The sequence below is a fragment of the Physeter macrocephalus genome, chromosome 11 (genome assembly GCF_002837175.3).
Source record: "Physeter macrocephalus isolate SW-GA chromosome 11, ASM283717v5, whole genome shotgun sequence".
NCBI lineage: Eukaryota > Metazoa > Chordata > Mammalia > Artiodactyla > Physeteridae > Physeter > Physeter macrocephalus.
In genome coordinates, this window is record NC_041224.1 from 20,651,435 (window position 1) to 20,673,376 (window position 21,942).

Here is a 21,942-nt window from a genome sequence, read left to right on the forward strand (position 1 = left end):
GGGAGTCCAGCTAACGTGAAAAGTTGAAATTTTTAGTGGTCCCAATGAGTATGACCAGTAGCAGTTTGGAAAATGCAAATGGCTACGGCTACTGTAAGTCAGTTTCAAAGATTGATAACGCCATTATAAGGAACATGAGCTAGATACTTGTACCTATTCTACAGGGATGGTCTGATAAATAAATGTGTTAATACTTGCAAAGTACTTAGCAGAGTTCCTGGCACATAATTAGGACCCAAATTTATGTTAAAATGAAAAAAATAGGACAGAATTCAAAGTGCTTGATTAAGAATGGAATTGAGGTGTTAGATCATTAAATCTGAGACCATTAGGGGAAAAGTATAAAGAGGTTGTTTTCTGGAAAAAAACAGGAAACATTGCAAATCTAGAGTTGTATTTTTTCTTATTACTTACATTGGAAAACAGGTTTAGGTGGAGTAATCAAAAAGTAGAAGACATAATGATTAGATTATATTTTTCAACCCTAAATTTTCAGAGGGGATGATAAAGTTCAGAATATAACTATGGGAGTTGGTTAATGAGGAAAAATATTTATGAAAGTGACTAGAATTTAAAAGGCCAATGTTTCACACAGTTTGATTCACCTGGAGGTTGAGATTGCCCAGGATTTAGAATCCAGTGGAAAACCATGAGAAAAAGAAGAACCCAGATGTGTGGCTTTAAAAGAGAAGAAAATTTTGAATAAAGGCTGTAAGAACAGAATTTTGAAAGAGGCATGGATTAGTCTGAAAGGCAATGACCCTACTCTCTAATGTTGATAATGTGAAGAATTTATAAGAGAACAAATAGCCACTTAAGTGGAAGCATCTTAAACATTAGAAATTCAGATTTCAGTTAAGGGGATGATTTCTAAGAAAAGGAGTTACTGACAAGATTTTTTTTTTTTCTTTATGCAATAGAATAAGAGTTCTAGACTGTAGTGTAGAAACAGAAGGGAAATGGCCCAGGGAAAGGGAAAAGCTAATATGGATGGAAAAGACAGTCTGGAAGATGACAGGTGAACAGAGGAATCTTTACCTCGTGCAGTTGTTGTGAACCTTTGGAAATAAAGAAAGTAGACAATAAAGCTATACTGATGGAACTAAATTTTCTCTGGGTCTCTTAAAGAATTTTAGTCAAAGCTATTTTGTTGCCTAGAGGATATGAAAATTTCATGAGCAAGTTTCATGGGGAGAAAAACTTTACCTCCGACAGTACATACTGTTCTTTCTACAAGGTATGAGTAGGACTGGACGTGAAAAGAAATGCAATGCCTCAGAAATTCCCCATTCTTCTATATTCAGATATTTAAAACAATCCTTGCACATCCCATTTTCTGAAGGGATGGCTTACCTCCAAATATACATTCTGGGGTAAAGGAGATGTCATCAAGGGCAATAAAGATGTTCTCTTTTCCGCTCAGATCAGCTTCAAATGCCACCTTAAATGGACTGTTACTGGAGAGAGGTACATGTCCATACATCCAACCGGTTCTTTTATTGCCAATCACTGACCACACCAGGATGTTTAGTCCAGATTCCTCAACAGTATACACCTAAAAATGGGGAAGAAAAAGAAACAAACAGAGAAAAATCAACTCTTCATTGTTTGGATGTTAGAGGCATATGGGCATCCAGGTTGTTGATGAAAGAATGGAATCTAGCAATGCAACAGCTCAAAAATAATACTTTTAATCATCCTTGATGTACAATCTGTTCTACAACATAGTGGGCAAGATCCAGCTTATACTCAGGCAAGCTGTGGTTATAAAGTGAGACTATGGATGTTATATTTCCTTTGGTGAGTTAGACCTTTGTTTAGTTTTGACATATCGATTTCTGTGTACAAAATTAGACATGGCCCCAAACTGTAACTATCTCAAGTATCTAAAATGCTGGCGGAGGTGTAAAGCCAGAATTTTTCACCACTTAAAAAAACTTCACCCATCTCGACTAAGGTGTGTTACTGTAGAAAATCCTCATAGTAAATGAATTTGAGAGTAAACAAGTCATTTCAGAAACCAATCTGTGGAATATATTTAACATTTTGACAGACAGAAAATCTACCTGAATTAACTAACGTCAATATTCAGGACTTTTTAAAGTATAAGGAGTAACAAATTCAAAAGGAAGAGAAATAGAAATAGAGCTTGTTTTGAAACCAACCACCATGACAAGTTCTGATCTTTTTTTAAACAATAAAAACAATTCAGAACACAACAAAAACAGACATTTCCTAGTGCTCTTCAAAAAATTCTATTTAAATAACAAAAAATAAAGTTGAAAAGATACTTTCCTACATTTTTTTGCACCAAAATTTTATGATTACCATTTCCTTAGTTGCTATACATATGTATAATATATACATATATATTATACATATATAATGTACTTTTAAGGTACTTCAGCAATCACTTATACAATCCTTTCTTTTACATGGGAAAAATAAGACTCAGAGTAAAGAAAACTCATGGATAGTAAATTTCTTCTATTGCAATATTCTTTTTCTTCAATGACATTTCCCTTTACTGAAAAATCTTACTTCCTCACTTTTTTCTTAGTGTCAAAATTTATCTACAGATAATTTATTCTATAAAAATCTATCCAAAATTTATACTATTAGAAGAAGAGGACAATATCACTCATTCTGTTACACATGATATTATATTGACATTCTAGGAGTCTTACCAAAAACAACCAAATAATTCAGACCAGAAATTAAGCATATTGCCAATGTGCACCACTACAAAAAGTCTAAGGTCAAGTCAGAAATACAACTCTTAATGGACATTAAACATAATACCAAAAATAAATCAAGATGACAGACTAAAAAAAAAGAAAAAGAAAAAGAAAAACTTGCCTGAAGCTTGGAAACCTGAAAAGTGAGACTTTAACACCAACATTTTGGAAAAGCAGACAGTTCTTAAGTAAAAATTACCTTTCATATTTGATTTCTTGAAAAATAAAATAAGCTAAGATTCAATATGAAAGGAATTTGGGTCAGTTGACTGTTTCCCGTCTCACACATAAGCAAACACTCACTCCAAAGAGTCTTCAGCTCCAAGATTTAGGGAATACTTAGTTTTCAAATTCATACAAATTTTCCCCATTTTTTAAAGGTTAAAAATAAATATGTATGAAGCTTCTGACCTTGATAACAGGACAACTCTACAAAATCAAACTAAGTTGAGCCCTCTTTTTGTATAAATCCTGGATTACATCACAGAGATTAAAAAAGACATAGCTTTATTTTATTTATTTTATAACTATTTTTCTGAGAAAATCATCTCAGAAAACCAAATTTCATGAAAATATAACACATTTTCTGGTTTTATCCAAAACTCTAGCATACGTGTGTTTTATTTATTAATGTATCATTTTTATTGTTTTAACACTTCATTTTATTCTCTGCTTTCAGTCTTTTTAATCTTCAATCGATCCTACATGCTCTTGACAAATTCCCTTTCTTTCCATTCTCCTTTTACTCTACTTCTCAAAACCCCACCATGACATCTCCTGGCCATCCCTCTTGTACCCTCTCATCATGAGCATTAACTCTCCAATATATGTCAACCTATTTTTATCCCATTATTTCATCCTACTACAGTCCAAATTAAATCTGGTTGAGTTTACTAACTCACTACTTAATTTCAACAAAACTTTTTGACAAGTTCATTAGTTGTTTCAACAGGAATATGTATATATGGAACCACCAGTGTATTCAATTGAACAACTGCATGTTATGTAAAGTGATTTTTGTAGCCACAGTGGCCAATGGAAAAACTAGAAGAATCATTTATGGACTCCTTTTAATGCTGGATTTTATTTATGGCCAATGGGACACCCATTAAAGACTAAAATTATGGTATGTATTTTTTGCCTTTCAACAGAAATAATACTCACTGTCTCCTGAGACTTTTTCTGTGTGCATGTATATGATAATGCTCAGCAAAGTATTTATTTTAAAAAAACTTTTAAACAACTATCACTTTGAAAAATTAAAGTGGCTGATGTCTTCAAAGCTAATTAATTCTAAATTCATTTGTTTCTAATTTTGTATTTTATTACACAAATTTTACTGAAAAGCAATTCATGTTGCAATAGTAACATTATTTGAAATAGCTTTCTAAAAATCAACTGCTAGATAAATAATCTGGTTACTTCTATTTTGATATTCTACATTTTGGTTGAACACTCACCATTAATATAATAATTGTTAACATTATATACTGTAAAACAACCATTGTTACCATGATTTTTATTATAAAAGCAAAATGTATTCAAAGAATATATAAAGATATAATGAAGTTTATATATTGATATTATAATCAAGTTTATATTATATTCAAAGCTGATATTATAATCCAAGCTTATAATGTAGGGTAGGAAAAACTTAAAGAGAACTTGCTAAATCAAAAACATAGATAGTCAGAATAAAATAATATTATACCATTTAAATACAAATATTATAACATTAATCAGTTAAATTTATGTCAAGGATTTGAGAAAGCAACTCCTCAGCATTTATTTAGAATGAACATTCCTCTGGAGGAAAACACTCAGCAACGGGTAATAGAAAATATGGGTGATGATGATTAAATTCCAGAAGAGTATGGCTCCTAGAGACCAGCTTCCTCAACAATATCCATGTATCTAGGTTGTCCAGGTAAAGAATTAAAAGAACTCGACCAGTAGCTTTTCCTAAAGTTCCTCTCCTGCAACTAGTCAGTCTCCAGGTTCCTGAAACATTGAAGGCAGGTCCCAGTGCTGATTTAGAGACTCTGAATGGACACCTTTGGATAATGGAAACATTTATCCATTTCATCACATACTTAGCTCATTAAAGTTAGGGTGTAAAATGCATCAGTGAGAGGAAACCTTGGCTTTACTTGGCCCTCAGTTACTCTCAGCTGTTCTGCTAGGTGTCTGCTCTTTACTCACTACTGATAGGGCAAAGCAATGAACTGAACTGTGCTTAATCCTTACCAGTGCACAATTTCTCATGTTGTCATTTGAAAACACTCAAATTTTAAATGAGAGGAAAGAAAATAATCAAAAGTAATGAAAAGGGAAATTTCCCTCAAAAGGGAGGTTATAGGCTTTACATTCATTTAATAAAGGATATAAATAACAATATTGCCCATATTAATAAAATTTAGAACATTCACATATGTTATGTTATATGAACACTACCACATGTGTAGATGTAGGGTAAGACTATTAACTTCCCTTTACAGATCTGGGGTTAGAAATGTAGAGAGAGGTTAAACAGTTCATTACATGTGTACAGCACAGACCTCTAGTCTCCAGGAAAGCAATGTAAGGAGCTTGGAAATTGTTACTCTAGTCCTCACGACAAGAGAAAAGCTGAATAAACTGAAAATCAACAACTCTTCTTAAATTCTTCAGTGAATTGAGGTCACAGAGCAATCATAACTGCTGCCTCCAAAATTGGAGAGAGAGACAGGCAGATGCTGAGAATCACAACTTACTAAAGCAGAAACCAAGGGACAGAAACCCCTGTGGGGACCAGTAATGAGGTCGAAAAGCCTAAACTGTAGTTGATGAATTGCTGGAGACTCACTGTGGACAAGTTTGAAAGTTAAAAAATCTTGGGTGGCAGGGGGCAGTGGGGAGGATCTCCAAACTTTTGTGAGTTAGACCTCCAGGAGTCCTATCAGGTCCTCACAGGGAAAAATCACGGAAAAATTTCCCTCAATTTTTTGGCAGGAGGAGGGGAAAATATACCCAGAAATATACCTAGAGCATTCTGTTCTTCTCAGCAAGGCCTACCCTCAAGACAAATTATTTTAAAAGAGCTTAACTGACTAGGTTCATCAGAGTCTAACCGAATTGGGGAAAAGGAAATACCCAACTCCAGCCCCTGGTAGGGGGGAAATTACCAATTCAGCTCCCTCTAGTCTTCCTGTATTACTTAAGGAGTGAAAAAAGTAAAAATCTGAGGGGAAATTATAAAGAATAAAACCCAGGGGTAGTAAAGGACTCACTAAAAGACTGAGACCTAATCGTAGCCCTACCGAGAGCTTTCTCTCACCCCACAACTTACCAACATATACGTAGGGCTTCTATGTAATAATACGGGGATTCGACTTAAAGAACAGTACATTGTAGACCTTATTTAGGAAGAAATCTCTCTGGAAACCCAAAGACAGCAGAGGAAACAAAAACAAGGACAAAAGGGAAAATTAGAGCCCTGATCCTACAGTTAGAGCAAACAGCAAACACAGCTTAACCTCTAGCCAGATGAACATAAAACCTCATACTAAAGGTCTAATTTTTACCCATTACATCATGTCAGGCTGTCAAGGCACAGACTAAGCATCAGAACCAGATTTAGGTATGGTGGAGATGTTGAAATTATCAGACAGGAAATTTAATACAAGTATGATTAATAAGCTAAGGGCTCTAATGGAAAAAGTGGACAACATGGAAGAACAGATGGACAATGTAAGCAGAGAACTGGAAACTCTAAGAAAGAATCAAAATGAAATGCTAGAAATTAAAAAAAAACACTCTAACAGAAATGAAGCATGCTTCTGATGGGCTCATCAACAGACTGGACACAGCTGAGGAAAGAATCGGTGAGCTTGAAAATACGTCAATAGACAATTCCAAATCTGGAATGCAAAAAACAAACAAACAAAAGAATGGAACAGACTGTCCAAGAATTGTGGAATGGTTATAAAAGGTATAACATGCATAATGTGAATACCAATAGGAGAAGAAAGAACAGAAAAAAATATTTAAAGTGATAATAAATGGTATTTTCCCAAACTTAATGATAGACAACAAACCACGGATCCTGGAAGATCTGAGAACATCAACACGATAAACACCAGCACTAGAATTTATCTACACTGAGGCACATGATATTCAAACTTCAGAGAATCAAAGGTTAGAGAGAATCTATCTAATGAAAGAAGCCAGAGGGAGAAAACAACTTAGAGAGCAGCAAAGATAAGAATTACATCAGACTTCTCTTCAGAAAACATGCCAACAAGAAGGCAGTGAAACACAATATTTAGAGTGACGAAAGAAAAACTCCAACCTGGAATTCCACATCCAGCGAAATTATCCTTCAAAATAAAGGAGAAAGAAATATTTTCTCAGACAAATAAAAATTGAGGAAATTTTTTGCTAGTAGATCTGCCTTGCAAGTCAAGTTAAAAGAAGTTCCTTAGAGAAAAGGAAAATGATATGGTCAGAAAATCAGATTACATTAAAAAAAGAAGAGTGTTAGAGAAGGAATAAATAAAGGTAAATAAAATATTTTACTTTTCTTATTATTAATTGATGTAACAGATAATAGTTTAGTCAAAATAATAATAACAAGAATGTATTCAGTGATTTTAGCTTTTGGGCAAGTGAAACGTATGGCAGCACATCATAAGAGAAGGGAGGGAGGAATTGAGAATACTGTGTACTTGCACTACTCATGAAGTGGTATAGTGTTATTTGAAAGTGGACTTGGATTATTAGTAAATGCATGTTTCAAACTCATGGGCAAACAATAAAAAAGGTTTAAAAAGAAGACATGCTAAGAGAAGAGAAAAAAGGACTCATAAAAAATGCTCCTTTAAAACAAAGGAGGCAAAAAAGAGTATAAGACACATGCACACAAAAAGAACAAAGTTAACAAATGTAAAACAGTAACAGATATGCTAGGTATTGACTCAACTATCAATAATCACTTTAAATGTCAGTTTTCTAAATATACCAATTAAAAGACAGAGATTGTCAGAGTAGATTAAAAAAACAAGACTCATCTATGTATTGTCTATAAGAAACTTAAATTAAATATAAAGACACAGGTAGATTAGAAGTAACGGGATGGAGAAAGATATACCATGCTAATACTAATGAACAGAAAGCTGGGAAAGCTATATTAATTTTGGGCAAAACAGACTTCGGAGAAAGAAAACTATTATGGATGAAGAGGGCATTACACAATGAGAAAGTGGTCAATTCTCTAAGAAGACAACAATCCCGAATGTGTATGCACCCAACAACAGAACATCAAATACTTGAGACAGTACAACTTGAAAAGTGGTACAACTGCAAGAAGTAGATGAATCCACTCTTACAGTTGAAGACTTCAACATCCCTCTATAAGTAACTGACAGAGCGGGAGGCATTAAATCAGTAAGGGCATAGTTGAACTGAATAACATCAATCAACTGGATCTAATTCATTGGTAGACTACGTCATCCAGAAACAGCAGAATACACATTCTTCTCAGACTCATAGGGAACACTCACCAAGATTGAAGACATCCGGGCCATAAAACACACTATAGCCAATTTAAAAGAATAGAATCATACAATGTATCCTTTCAGATCACAGTGGAGTTTAACTAGAAATAAGTAACAGGAAAATAGCTGAAGAAAAAGGCCAAATACTTTGAGATTATACAACACGTTTCTCAATAAAACATGGGTTAAAGAAGGAGTTACAAGAAAAACTAAAAGTATTTCAAACCAAATGAAAATGGAAATATAATTAATCAAAGTTTGTGGGATAGCGAAGCCGTGTTTACAGGGAAATTTCACAGTATTAAATTCATAAAGTAGGAAGTAAGAAAGATCTAAAATCAATCATCTAAACTGGTCCTTGGAAGGGAACAATAAAACTGATAAACTTCTAGCTAGGTTACCTAAGGAAAAAAAGAGAGAAGATACAAATATAAACATCCGAAATGAAAGAGTAGCCATCATCATTGATCCCCTGAAAGAATAATAAAGTGTTATTAGTTATTAACAACTCCATGCCCACAAATTTGATAATCTAGATGAAATTGATCAATTCCTTGAGAAGTACATCTATGAAAACTCACACAAGAAAAACAGATAATGTGAATAGGCCTTTATCTATTAATGAAATTGAATCAATCATTAATAAACATTCCAAAAGAGAAAGCAATAAGCCCAGATGGGTTTGATGGTGAATTCTACCAAATGGAAAACTATAGGCCAATATCTTCCATGAACATAAATGCAAAAATCCTCTACAAAATATTAGCAAAATGAATCCAACAATGTATAAATGAATTATACACAACCATGAGGTAGAATTTATTTCAGATATGTTATGTTGGTAAACATTAGAAAATAGATTAATGTAATCTATCATATCAGCAAGCTAAAGAAGAAAAATCATATAATTTTATCAATAGATGCAGAGAAATCATATGACAAATTTTTTTTTTTTTTTTCGGTATGCGGGCCTCTCACTGTTGCGGCCTCTCCCGTTGCGGAGCGCAGGCTCTGGACGTGCAGGCCCAGCAGCCATGGCTCATGGGCCCATCCGCTCTGCAGCACGCGGGATCCTCCTGGACAAGGGCACAAACCCGCGTCCCCTGCATCAGCAGGCGGACTCTCAACTACTGCGCCACCAGGGAAGCCCATATAACAAATTTTAACATCCATTCATGATAACAACTCTTAAGAAGCTAGGAACAGATGGGAACTTCCTCAACTTGTAAAGAACATCCTACAAAGAACCTATAGCTAATCTCATTCTTATTTTTATGTCACCAGTTTTTATTTTTATTTTTTAATGAAGAACATAGATGTTTTATGTTCTGAGTCCTGTTTTTCATTGTCATCACACATTCATTTACCATTTCATTCATTCAGTTAATAAATATTTATTGAGTTTTGGCTAAGTATCAGGCATTGTTTCATGTACAGCAGAAAAATCTTAGCTCAGTCTTACAGTCTTACCATAGTAGTTAATTTGTTCTATCCAACTTAGATACTTATAAGCTTCTTTTTCAATATATTTAAAGTTAAATATATATTTTTTCAGTATGTGTCTGAATTGGAGTTCTTTAAATCACTTTTGCCTGGTATATGGCGAGAAACTGGAGACTTTCCTGTTCAGATCAGGAACAAAGAAGGATGTCTTCTTTCACTGCTTCTATTAAACATTATACTGGAAAACCGACATAATGCAATAAGAGAAGAAAAGGAAATAAGAGGTATACTGATTATAAAGAAATAAAAATGCCTTTGTTTGCAAGTGACACGATTGTCTATGTTGAAAATTTCAAAGATGCAACAACAATGAAAAAGCTCCTGAAACTAATAAGCAATTATAGCAAGGTTGTAGGATACAAGGTTAATGTAAAAAAGTCAATTATTTTCTTATATTCCAGCAATGAACAGTTGGATTTGAAATTAAAAACATAATACCATTTATATTAGCACTGAAAAAAAGAAATATAAATGTAAAAATGTAACAATAAAGTACATGGTCTATATGAAGAACACTACAAAACTGATGAAAAAACTATCTAAGTAAATGGATGATATTCCATGAAGAAGACTCAACATTGTCCACATGTAAGTTCTTCCCTACTTGATGTATAGATTGAATTCAATCCCCGCCAAAATCTTAGCAAGTTATTTCAGGGCTATTGACAAATTCATTCTGAAGTTTATAAGGAAAGTCAAAATACTTAGAATAGCCAACACAATATTGAAAGAGAAGAACAAAGTCGGAGGACTGACACTACCTGACTGCAAGACTTTCTATAGAGGTACATTAATTAAGACAGTGTGGTATTGGTGAAAGAATAGACAAATTGATCAAAGGAACTGACTATAGAGCTCCAAAGAGACCCACATAAATATGGTCAACTGATCTTTGGCAAAGGAACAAAGGCAATTCAATGAGGAAGGTTAGTGTTTTCAACAAATGGTATTAGAACAACTAGATCCACGTGCAAAAAAGTGAATCTAGATTCAGAGCGTCCATGTTTCACCAAAATTAACTCGAAATGGTTCACAGACCTAGATGTCAACTGCAAACTATAAAACATCTGGAAGATAACATAAAAGAAACTATAGGTGATCTTGAGTTTTGCAATGACTTTTTAGATAGAAAACCAAAATCATGAACCATGAATGAAAAAATTGGTAATTGGACCTCAATGAAATTAAAAGCTTCTGCTCTGTGAAAGACACTGTTATGGGCATGAAAAGATGACCCAGAGATTGGAGAAAATATCTTAAAACACATATCTGATAAAGGACTATTTAAAAATATACAAAGTACTTTTAAAACTCAAAAATAATAAAACAAACAACCCAATTTAAAAATACACAAAATGTCCAACAGATACCTCACTAAAGAAGCAATACAGGTGGCAAATAGGCATAGGATAAAATGTTCAACGTCATACGTCATCAGAGAAATACAAATTAAAACAATTATAACACATAATAGAATGGCTAAAATCCAAATCACTGAAAATACCAAATTTTCTCAAGGAGCAACTGGAACTCTTTTTCATTGATGGTGGAAATGCAAACTGGTACAGCCACTCTAGAACACAGTTTGGCAGTTTCTCACAAAACTACACACATCCTAACCACATGATCCAGCAATTGCACTCCTTGATATTTACCCAAAGGATATGAAAACTTATATCCACACAAAAACCTCCATATTAATGTGTATCGCAGCTTTATTTATAATTGTCAAAACTTGGAAGCAACCAACAGGGTTTTCAACAGATAAATAGTTAAACTTTGGTACATCCATACACTGGAATCTTATTCAGTGATAAAAGAGAAATGAGCTATCAAGCCACAAAAAAGACATGGATAAATGCATATCTCTAAGTGAAAGAAGCCAGTCTAAAAGGGCTACAGACTGTATGATTTTAACTATATGAATTTCTGGAAAAGATAAAACTGTGGACACAGTAAAAAATGATCAATGGTTACCAGAAGTGTGGGAGAGGTAGGGAAGGATGAATAGATTGAGCACAGGGGAATTTTAGGGCAGTGAAACTATTCTGTATGAAACTGTGGGTACACATCATTATACATTTGTGAAAACCCATGGAATGTACAGCATGAAGAGTGAACCTTAATGTAAACTATGGACTTTAGTTAATAATAAAGGGCTAATATTGGCTCATCGACTGTAACAAATATACTAGAGTAATGCAAGATGTTAATAATAGCGAAAACTTGGAGCTGGGGGTAATGAAAGTGGGTACTGTATACAGGAACCGTCTGGGCATTCTGTTCAATTTTTCTGTAAACCTAAAACTGCTAAAAGAAATAAAGTCTATGAATCTAAAGAATATTTTTAAAAACCCAAAATATACACAGTAGAGAATGACAGAGTTAGTGTGGAATTTTCCTGATTTGCTTTGATTCACTCAATTGCCTATTCTGTTGGAAAAACACAATTGCCTCATCCATTTCAATGCCAAATAAAGCAATTATTCAAATGGTCACTTGGTCCTCTAAACACATTTACTCACCCTCTCTTTCCTCCCTACCCTCTTTCCATCACACTTTCTATTTCCAATTTTGGACATTTAAAAAGTCAGGTGGCACATCACCTCTAAGATTGCCAATGTCAGCTCCTTTTCCCAACTCCCTCTTTAAGACCAAGCTCCTTTGCCTGACCAGAGGCAAGAATTATCAAAGTACCAGGTATATTAAGCTATCAAAGGAGGCACTTAAGAACTCAGTAATAGCAACTTTCTAGAACTGGGTGCCACAACAAAGGTAATAAGAACGTCCTTCCAATGGTATAAAAGTTTTTTCAAGACCTCTCCCCATTCCCCTTCCTCTGTGTCTTCTTACTCTCTCCTCCCTCCCTGTGCTCTAGCCACAGGACTCCCTTGCCCATCTCCCTAAACCCCACGAACACTCCTGACTTGGGTCTTGGTACTGTTTTTTTCTCTCTGTCTGCTCTCCCACTCCGGACCCTGTATCTGCATGCCTCACAGCCTCACCTCCTTCAAGCGTTTGCTCTAAGCTTACACCCTTAAAGCAGCTCACTCTGACCATACCCAGCCCGACCAATCCTCTTACACTGCTTTACTTTGTCACAGAGTCTTGAAAAAGACTACTCAGCTTACTCACTGATCTCATTTCCTGCTGTTTAATGGCAGTTTCCCCATTATGACATAAATTCTACGGGAGCAGGGAGTTGTCTGTTTTGTTTATTTATGTATGCCTTGAACACTGCCAGGTACATAATAGGGGCTCAGTAAATATTTGCTAAAGAATGAAAGAATGAAAAAGCTAAAGATTTAAGAACTTTGGAGTTGGACAGGATCTTGGAGATCGTCTAGTCAAAAACTTTACAGGGACTAGAGACCAGGTAACTCGCTGACCAGTGGCGGAAGTAGAAGCAGCATTCTCATTGTTTCTCACTGCACAAGTTCTACCTTGGCAAATTCATCGTGTTATCTGATAAAGAAAACGTATCTACTTATAAAAATCAGGATTATTCAGGTACTTCCGTGAGAGTTAGCAATACCCTAATCACTGTTTTTTACAAATAGTTCCTTGTTCACACTAAAACATCACCACAATTTTCTTTCTGGGTTAGGCGGTGAGTTATAAATAAGCTATGGTGTCTTAAAATTTAAAAATACACCATAGGTAAGTAGGGGAATGGATGATTTTTTTTTTTTTAAAAAAAACCTTAGAACAATCAGAATTTGAACTGCAGAACAATCTACATTTCAGCTCTGTCCCTAAAGGCTGAGGAAATAGATCACTCTTTTTTTCTTTGCCTTTCTCATTGGAGATGGGAAAAAGGGAATTCAGTTTGTTCTGTAACATCTCAGAGCAAATTAATTGAGCTCACTGACATGAAAACCCTGTTCAAACTAAAAGGACCAGCCAAATTGGCTGGTGAATATTTGTGGTAAAAGGAGGAATTTCTGGTCCCTTTATCATATTTAAAAAGCATATAACTTTCCTTCAGGGATTTACCTCCCTATAAATAAGAAGGCTGAACAGTGTTATGGTCAGGGGCTAGGACCCAGATTCTAATCGTGGCTCTGCCAATACTAACTGGATGTCTTAGGCTAAATTATGTAATCTTTTCAAGCTTTGGTTTCTCTTTTGTTAAATGGAAGAAATATTGATATCTTCCCGATATGTCTGTTATTAGGTTTAAATTAAAATAATGTATATAAAGTATCAAGACTAAATACATTTCCTTTTTATTATTATTCAAGAGCTTGCTATTACATATCATGTATCATCCATTCAGAAAAAAAGAGTTAATATAGTAGGATGAGTCATGTTAATAAGAAAGTTAACTAGGCAATTTCACCATAACGAGCTGACACATTCATGGGATTAAAAAAAATGATTTCAGGGCACAATTTCAGGTTTTTCAGATTTTTTACAAATGCATCACTAGGGTGCTTGTAAATAAGGGGAATGAGAACCAGAGAACTTTGGAAACTCTCTAACTTTCTAGTCATTAGCAACTTAGAAAGCTGGGTCTAGGACATAGGTTTCCAGTCGATTGCCTTTCCTGAACATCACTTGTTTGCAAAAAACATCACTGGCTGTATCAGAGGAAGAAGAGCTGAGAAAAATTACAGCTACTACGCACGTGGAAATTGAAGTGGCTGGTTTGTATTTAGCTCTACAACATTAACTTCACATTCTTTGAAAGAGACAGACTATTTAGGAGTAATCAGAAATAAAGCACCAACCAAATGTTTCTCAATAGTAGAATGACCTGTGTAGCATTCAGTGTTAGCCTGATACCTCCATGTTTTTTCTCCCAACTAATCACTGTACAGACTACCTTCAAAATGCCTTCAAAATATCTTCTCTCAAAATGAAGGAAATTTTAGACTGTAAAACAGCAAACAGAAAAAAAAAGGGAGTTTACTTTTTTTAGTGTATTCTGCAAAATTGTAAATATTTGGAAAAATGGTTCCTGGTTCTGATGGCTAACTGAAAACATATGTTTACTTATACACCTCAAGAAGGTTCCACTGCAAAGACAGGAAAAATACTGAAAGAAATCCACAGAAGCACAGGAAAATTAGGAGCACATCTACCAACATACAAAAATAGTAAGGACTTTCTGGAAGTTTTAAACCAAATGGAAACTGTTGGTTGAAATTACATAAACAAAACTGAGGAACTTGCAAACATCTACAGGTGAAAAAAAGACCAACAAAAAAGTGACTGTTCCCAGTGGAATTCTGGAATAACTCTAAGAGGTGGACAGCATAGAGAAGAAGCTATGCATGTGTCACCAGCCCATAATTAATCAAAGAACTCCATAAAAAGCCAGATCAGTCCATATGTTAGGAGTTACTGATGCAGGCATTCATACCTAGGACACACAGGGTGGATAAATACTGCTGGCGTGGGAGATCTGACACAGGAGTTTTCACGAAAGGGCACTGAGACCAAAGAAGTGAGGTGGTGGCCTTGTGACTGCCACAAAGTACTTGTACCTCCCTCAACAATTAAACAAGCCAGCAGTACATCAGAAATGTAAGTCCACTAGAAAATGCATCTCCTTCTTTACACCAGAGCAATAAAACTGGAGATCTTGAATTAGAATGCATATTTACTGCTAGGAAAATAAAATTTCTTACTTGGTCTGATGCAATAAAATACACATGGTAATATTATCAATCTAGACTCATCCACATATAGGAATAGAAAACCAATGGTAAGTAACCTGACAGTTGAAAATTCTGAAAGACAGGAATGAAATTGAGACCAGTACTGAACACCATGAGAACAACTGCTAATAGAATAAGTGGGGAAATATATAAAGAAATGTAATTAATTCCCTTGAGAGACTGAAGTGTCCATCATATCTATAAAATAGAACAAACTAATATGAAAAAAAAAGCATTCAGAGTTCTTGGAAATTAACGAAATGATTGCTAAAGTAAAGCCCCCAGAGATGAACTGCATAGCAGAATCGATACAGATTAAATTTCACAAAGTGAACTGGAAAACTGAACCAAGTGATCCTCCCAAGACCGCAGTGTCAGAGGACCAAGAGATGAAAATTGTGAGAATATATGATAGGGGATAGCAAGGAAAGATCCAGAAGTTTCCACATCAATCTAATAGATGTCTTTAGAAGGAAATAATTAAATAAATTACGGATGAAAACTTCCCAGAGGTGAAAAATTATGAGAGCCCATCAAATTCCCAGGAGAATTTATCAACTCCAAGGATTAAAAGAATATTTTACCCACTTCCTGCGAGAAAAGTAGGACATGTGAAAATCCTGGAGGAGAAATAATCAGTCAGACAGCTGTCTTCTACATGACAGACACTGGACATTAGAATACAATGCAGGAGTGCCTTCAATTACTTAAGGAAAAATAATTTTGAACCTAGAAGTTCATACCCAAACTATCTTTCCAGTATGGATCCATGATATGTTTCTTTCAGCCAATCAGGAACTCAAAAAGCTTACCAGCCATGCACTATTTCTGAAATACCTATGAATAAAACATGCTGTTGGCTGCATGTGACCCTCCAAAGTTCATATGTTGAACCCTAAACCCCAGTACTTTAAAATGTGACTGTATTTAGAGATAGAGCTTTTAAAGAGGTAATTAAATTAAAAGGAGGCCCTTAAAGTGAACCCTAATCCAATCTTGCTGGTGTCCTCATAAGAAGAGGAAATTTGTACATTGGAGGAGATATCAAAAATGCACCCACGTAGAGGAAAGACCAGGACATGGTGAGAAAGCAAACATCTGCAAGCAAAGGAAAGAGGACTCAGAAGAAATCAATACTGCCGACCCCTTGATCTTGGACCACCAGCTTCCAGAACTGTAAGAAAATAAATGGCTCCTGTTTAAGCTACCCAGTTTGTGATATTTTGTTATGGCAGCCCTGAGCAAACTGATATACATATCAAACAGAAAGAATCCAATATAGTGGACTGCAGAGGAATTAATAAAGAGTAGTGAGCAAAGGTAACTGTAAAACATATAGTTTTACTTGATAATTATATACCAGTGAGGTCTAAGGCATTTTAAAGAATACGATTGCCAGGAGAGTAGATGAATTATTTACACCATGAATCTAATGTTCCAACAAATTTTAGTAAGTCATAGAGCTGTTTGGGAGGATGAGCCAGGTCAGTAAAATTTTGCCAAAGGTCTTCTTTTATTTGAGGGGTGGGTAGGTTAGAAGTATGCAATTAATTTTCAATAAAAATGGATAAATATTTTGAATAGATTTACTAAAAATTAAATGTCCACTTTAGAAAAACGATACAGCAATGAAAACTTACAAACACTGGGAATAAGGAAGAATAAAGGAAATACAATCACTCTAAAGGCAGAGGTAAAGGGGAAAATAATGAAACAAGAAAAAGACTAATAGAAAACACACACGAAAAATGTTTTGTACATATGTGAAAGGACTGAGTTGATTTATTAAAAAAAACAGAAGCTCAGATTATGGAAAAAAATAATCCAGCCAGATGCTGTTTATAACTGACATAACTAAAGTCAAGAGTCATGGGATTGTTAAAAATAAAGGGATGAGTAAGATATTAAGGCATTTATTTATTTTTATTATTATTATTTTTAACATCTTTATTGGAGTATAATTGCTTTACAATGGTGTGTTAGTTTCTGCTTTATAACAAAGTGAATCAGCTATACATATACATATATCCCCATATCTCCTCCCTCTTGCATCTCCCTCCCACCCTCCCTATCCCACCCCTCTAGGTGGTCACAAAGCACCGAGCTGATCTCCCTGTGCTATGTGGCTGCTTCCCACTAGCTATCTATTTTACATTTGGTAGTGTATATATGTCCAGGGCATTTATTTTTTAAATGGTAAGAATGTCCATATTATTAACAGACAAAATAAGATTTCAGGAAAATATAAAGGAGGTACTTAATATTGATAAAAGTTATAATTCCTTGAGCACCTATAACTGTCTTGAATCTTCATGCATTCAACCATATGGCTTTGAAAGATAAGGGCTGAGACCAATAAGAACAGAAAGACAAACTGAGACTTTATACTGGAGGAACTTAAAATACCTTTTTTTCCCTAAATTGACAAATTAAGTAGATAACAGTGAGTAAGGATGTAGAGGATTATGACTTAATTTATCTCTGTGTTTCTATCATCTCTCTGTGCATCTATCTTCGCATACAATGAAGAAACAGTCATTCTTTCATACATCTGCAGAAAATTTACAAATGCATATATAAACTTAACATATTATGAAAGCATGTCAAATCAACAGAGGGAGGACACAGTACTGAATCAGTGATGTTGGAAGAACGAGCTTCCTATTTGGAAAGAAAATCATGAATTTCTAACTTCTCACCATACATATGCAAAATCAATTATAAGTGGATGAATTAGTTAAATCTAAAAAATTAAAATTATGAGATAACTTTAAAAAATGAGAATATTTTATTTTATGACAGGAAAGGGCTTCCTAAGCAAAGTATTAAGGACAAAATCTATAAAGAAAATAGAGACTGACAGATTTCACAAAATAAAAATGTAAAAGAAAAGTTGCTTTAACTATGAATCTGTTAAATGTTTTTTTTGTTTTGTTTTGTTTTAGTTTTTTTTAAGGAAGCAATATTCAGCTTGGGACCCAGACTTCTAAGCAAAGCTGACTTTTGGTTCTTTCTCAAGGTGACTTTGCACCTAGCCTGCTTGTAGGCAGGGGTAAGAAATACCTTCTTTTGCAAATTCCCATGTCTCTGTCCTAAAACTGTGACTTGATTTTAATTTTTAGCAGCGTAACTCTTCAACTTGAGGTCACTTTTCTTTTCCTGCTTTTATTATATTCTAAAGGGAAAGTCTAATTTGAAGGTCATATTCAGTTAGTTCCTTCTCCTGAGTGTCACCCTTTGCATTTCATGTAGTGCCATCCCAGCCCGATAATTTATACTTTAATAGAAACTTGCAGCAGTGTTTTTTTACCGTCCCGAGGTTTATTTTTCTATTATCTACAATAAATGATACACAGCACACGTCAGCATCGTTTCCTCTATCTGTCCTATCCAAGTACCTTTGCTGTCAAGGTCTGCGTGCCCACCTTTGCTAAGTTGTTAACATAAGCTCATGATTCTCACTATGTGATGGATGATATGTTGTGTTTGACACACTCTCCTCGGTGTCCCTCATCACATGGTCCTGAGGGTCATACAAACTGCTTGACAAAATGCCTGACACATCAGATACCACCTTACCTTTCTTCTCTTCTATTCAATAAGACCTATCAAGATTAAATACAGCATACTGATATAATATAGGGAGAATCTTGAATCTATACTCAAAAAGGGAGGAAATCACTAAAAAGTACTTGGGTTCATTTTAACTACTGTTCTTGTGTATTACCTGCGTCACATCTTACAACTGACTGCAACACAGCAGTGTGTGTGACACATTGAGAATTACTGGCCTAGTACATTACTAGCCATGTTTATGCTAAATCAGTATGAAATGCTCAAATGTAGGGTATAATCTAGAGCTTCGACAAGTCTGTTTAGAGGGCAGAAATTTACTAAGTATGCTCAATGACTCCTACACGTACTTCCAACCTTTTATGCCTGGGGATATCTGCATATATTATTGTTTCTGCTTTAAACACTATCTAATGTTGTTCTCAAAAGTTGCCTTTGATAAGCAGTGTACCACCACCTGTGGAAATAATGACCATGAGGTTTAGCATGTGACAGGAATGAGAGAGAACTGGTTAGTCTGGGACAGTTAAAATGCATATAAAAAAGGAATAAAATTATTGACCGAATATTGATAGTGCCTCTCAACAACTTTCACAATAACATAACATCATAAAAAATGCATTGTTAAATTAAGCACTAATAATAAAGAAAAGGATTAAACAAAAAAATCTGATGTGTAAATTGTCTTAAGCATATGCCATACAAACTAGTACCTATTTAATTTTGTATATATATTTCTATATGAAGACAAGTACATATTCAACTTTTTAAAATATATTTTTTCCTTTTTGAAACTTAACATTTTTCTCCTTTCTCTTTTTACTCAACATATCACTGGAAGAATTTCTAGAACACTAGTGATAATGAAGAAATGGGCCAGGTCCTCATCTATGTGGTAACATCTCATGGTAATAACCAGAACCTTTGGGGCAAGTCATTAACACAGGTTACCATTTTGTAAATTATTACTTCATTGCACTAAGTGGTAACCCAGTGCCCTGATTAAGTGAATGTAAATCTAAAATGCATTTCCTTTGTTAACTAGGAACTGTTCATACGCAATATTTCATTGATTCATTATTCAATTATTTGTGATTATATTATTATATATAGTGATAAGGGTAGTTGCTGATTGATGTATCAGAGGTCCTTTCCAGAATATCTCGTAGTACCTGGCCCTAGCTGGTGCACCGTGCCTCTGCACCATCCCCCAGAGGGTCCAAGGTCATCCTGCATTTAAGAAACGAGGCTGAAATGAAGTGAGACTCTTTTCCGTCTCTGCTAAACTTCCTATTCTGAAGTTCGTGTGCCTGGAAGCATCACAGGGAATAAATAGAAGTTCCTCCTGCATTTATCCTAGAAAATGGGCCCCTGAAAGGTCCAGCTCTTCTAAAAGGAGAGCTATAGTTCTAATGACAAACCCAAGAGGACTCCAAAACTGACCAGAGGAGGCCTGGATCAGTTTGACAAAGAGTATGTAGTCTGGTAGCTCTTATCCGTGGTGAACGGCTCATTCACAAGTTAATCATCAAAAGCAGCAGCACAAAAGGATTAAATGGTATGTCACACAGGCAATTATAGGAAAAAGAAATACCCAAAGCATCTCCCACACCACCTTACACACACTACACATTTAGGGAGCACATTTAGGAGGACGATTTAAATAACTGTTACACCAATTTTTTTTGTTTTTTGTTACATTTGTAATTCAAATCAAATTTATACTGAAAACTACAATATGTAGAACCGGAAATATGCAAAGCACCTTTTAAAGAACCAGATTTCAGTAAGTATTGGTAGGAAATAAAAGATGATTTTGAATAATAAAATATGGAAAATAAAATACGCCATAAAAAACCCATCTAGTTCTGAGAGGCAGTAAGCATAGTAATTAAAAGCATATGCTGGAGCCATTTCGTAAGTAGCTCTGTGACCTTGAACAAGTTCCTGAAGCTTTCTGTATCTCATTTTCCTCATCTGTTAAAATGTAGGTAACGTCATTACTTGCCTCATGGAAGGTGTGAGGATTAGATCAATCAATACATGCAAATGACTTCAGTGTATGGCATACAGTAACCCTCCGATATTATTCTCATCTTTTTTCTTTTTTTTCTCTGATCTTACTATCTTCCTAAATATCACATTAAAACAAAACAAAGCAGAATTCACAAGCATGCGGCTACCTCAATAATGGCTTCCCGAATGGAATATTTACATGCTAAATTCCATAGGTTTTAGCAGAAATCATGTAGCTCTAAAACTCAACTTTAAAATAAAGACCACTTCAACCTGGTGGCTAACTGTTCTGATATATGAATAATAGCCTTCTAGAAGCCCATTTAGATCTATTAACCCATCTGTTAACACTGAAAAAAGTTTTAGGAAATAGTTCATTTTTTCCCCCCTGAGCAATTAGAAATTTCTATAAATTACGAAAAGTATTATGAAAAGTATTAATTATAAAAGTTCACTTCCTTTTTGTATCTTTAAAAAATGAGTCTGGAGTAATAAAAGGATATTAGTCATTTGCAGAGACATTCTCTTGTCCTGTGTCAAACTTTACCTCTTTCCATAGATATTAAATAACTCACCTGAGCTAGCATTAAATATCAGAACAAGCCAGAAGCTAGAAAGATGAACTACTGAAACTAAATAATCTCATGGGAAATTAATTTGGTTTCACTTAGGGCTCTTTTGGCAATGTGAATCAGAAAGAGACCAGAACCATTTTAAAGAGTGCTTTTAATTTAATATGTAGGTAGGTAATTGAAAGACAGAAAGAAACTGACCTAGAAAATAAAGTATGTATTAGCATTGTTCCATAACTTGTGAGCCTGTGAATCAAGGGATACTGATGCCTGTATAGATATCTTATTATTCTGAATATTATTCATTTACTATCCTTAATATTATTCACTTATTATACTA

The 21,942-nt window shown here is 34.7% G+C and overlaps 1 protein-coding gene across 1 annotated transcript in view; it reads right to left on the bottom strand.

Annotated features, from left to right (window-relative positions):
- Positions 1-21,942, bottom strand: part of MALRD1 (MAM and LDL receptor class A domain containing 1) — a 653,641-nt gene that overhangs the window by 129,799 nt on the left and 501,900 nt on the right. The window contains exon 33 of the mRNA XM_024129703.1: positions 1,354-1,555. Coding sequence (XP_023985471.1) covers positions 1,354-1,555 — 202 coding nt within the window. The remainder of the gene's footprint in view (positions 1-1,353; positions 1,556-21,942) is intronic.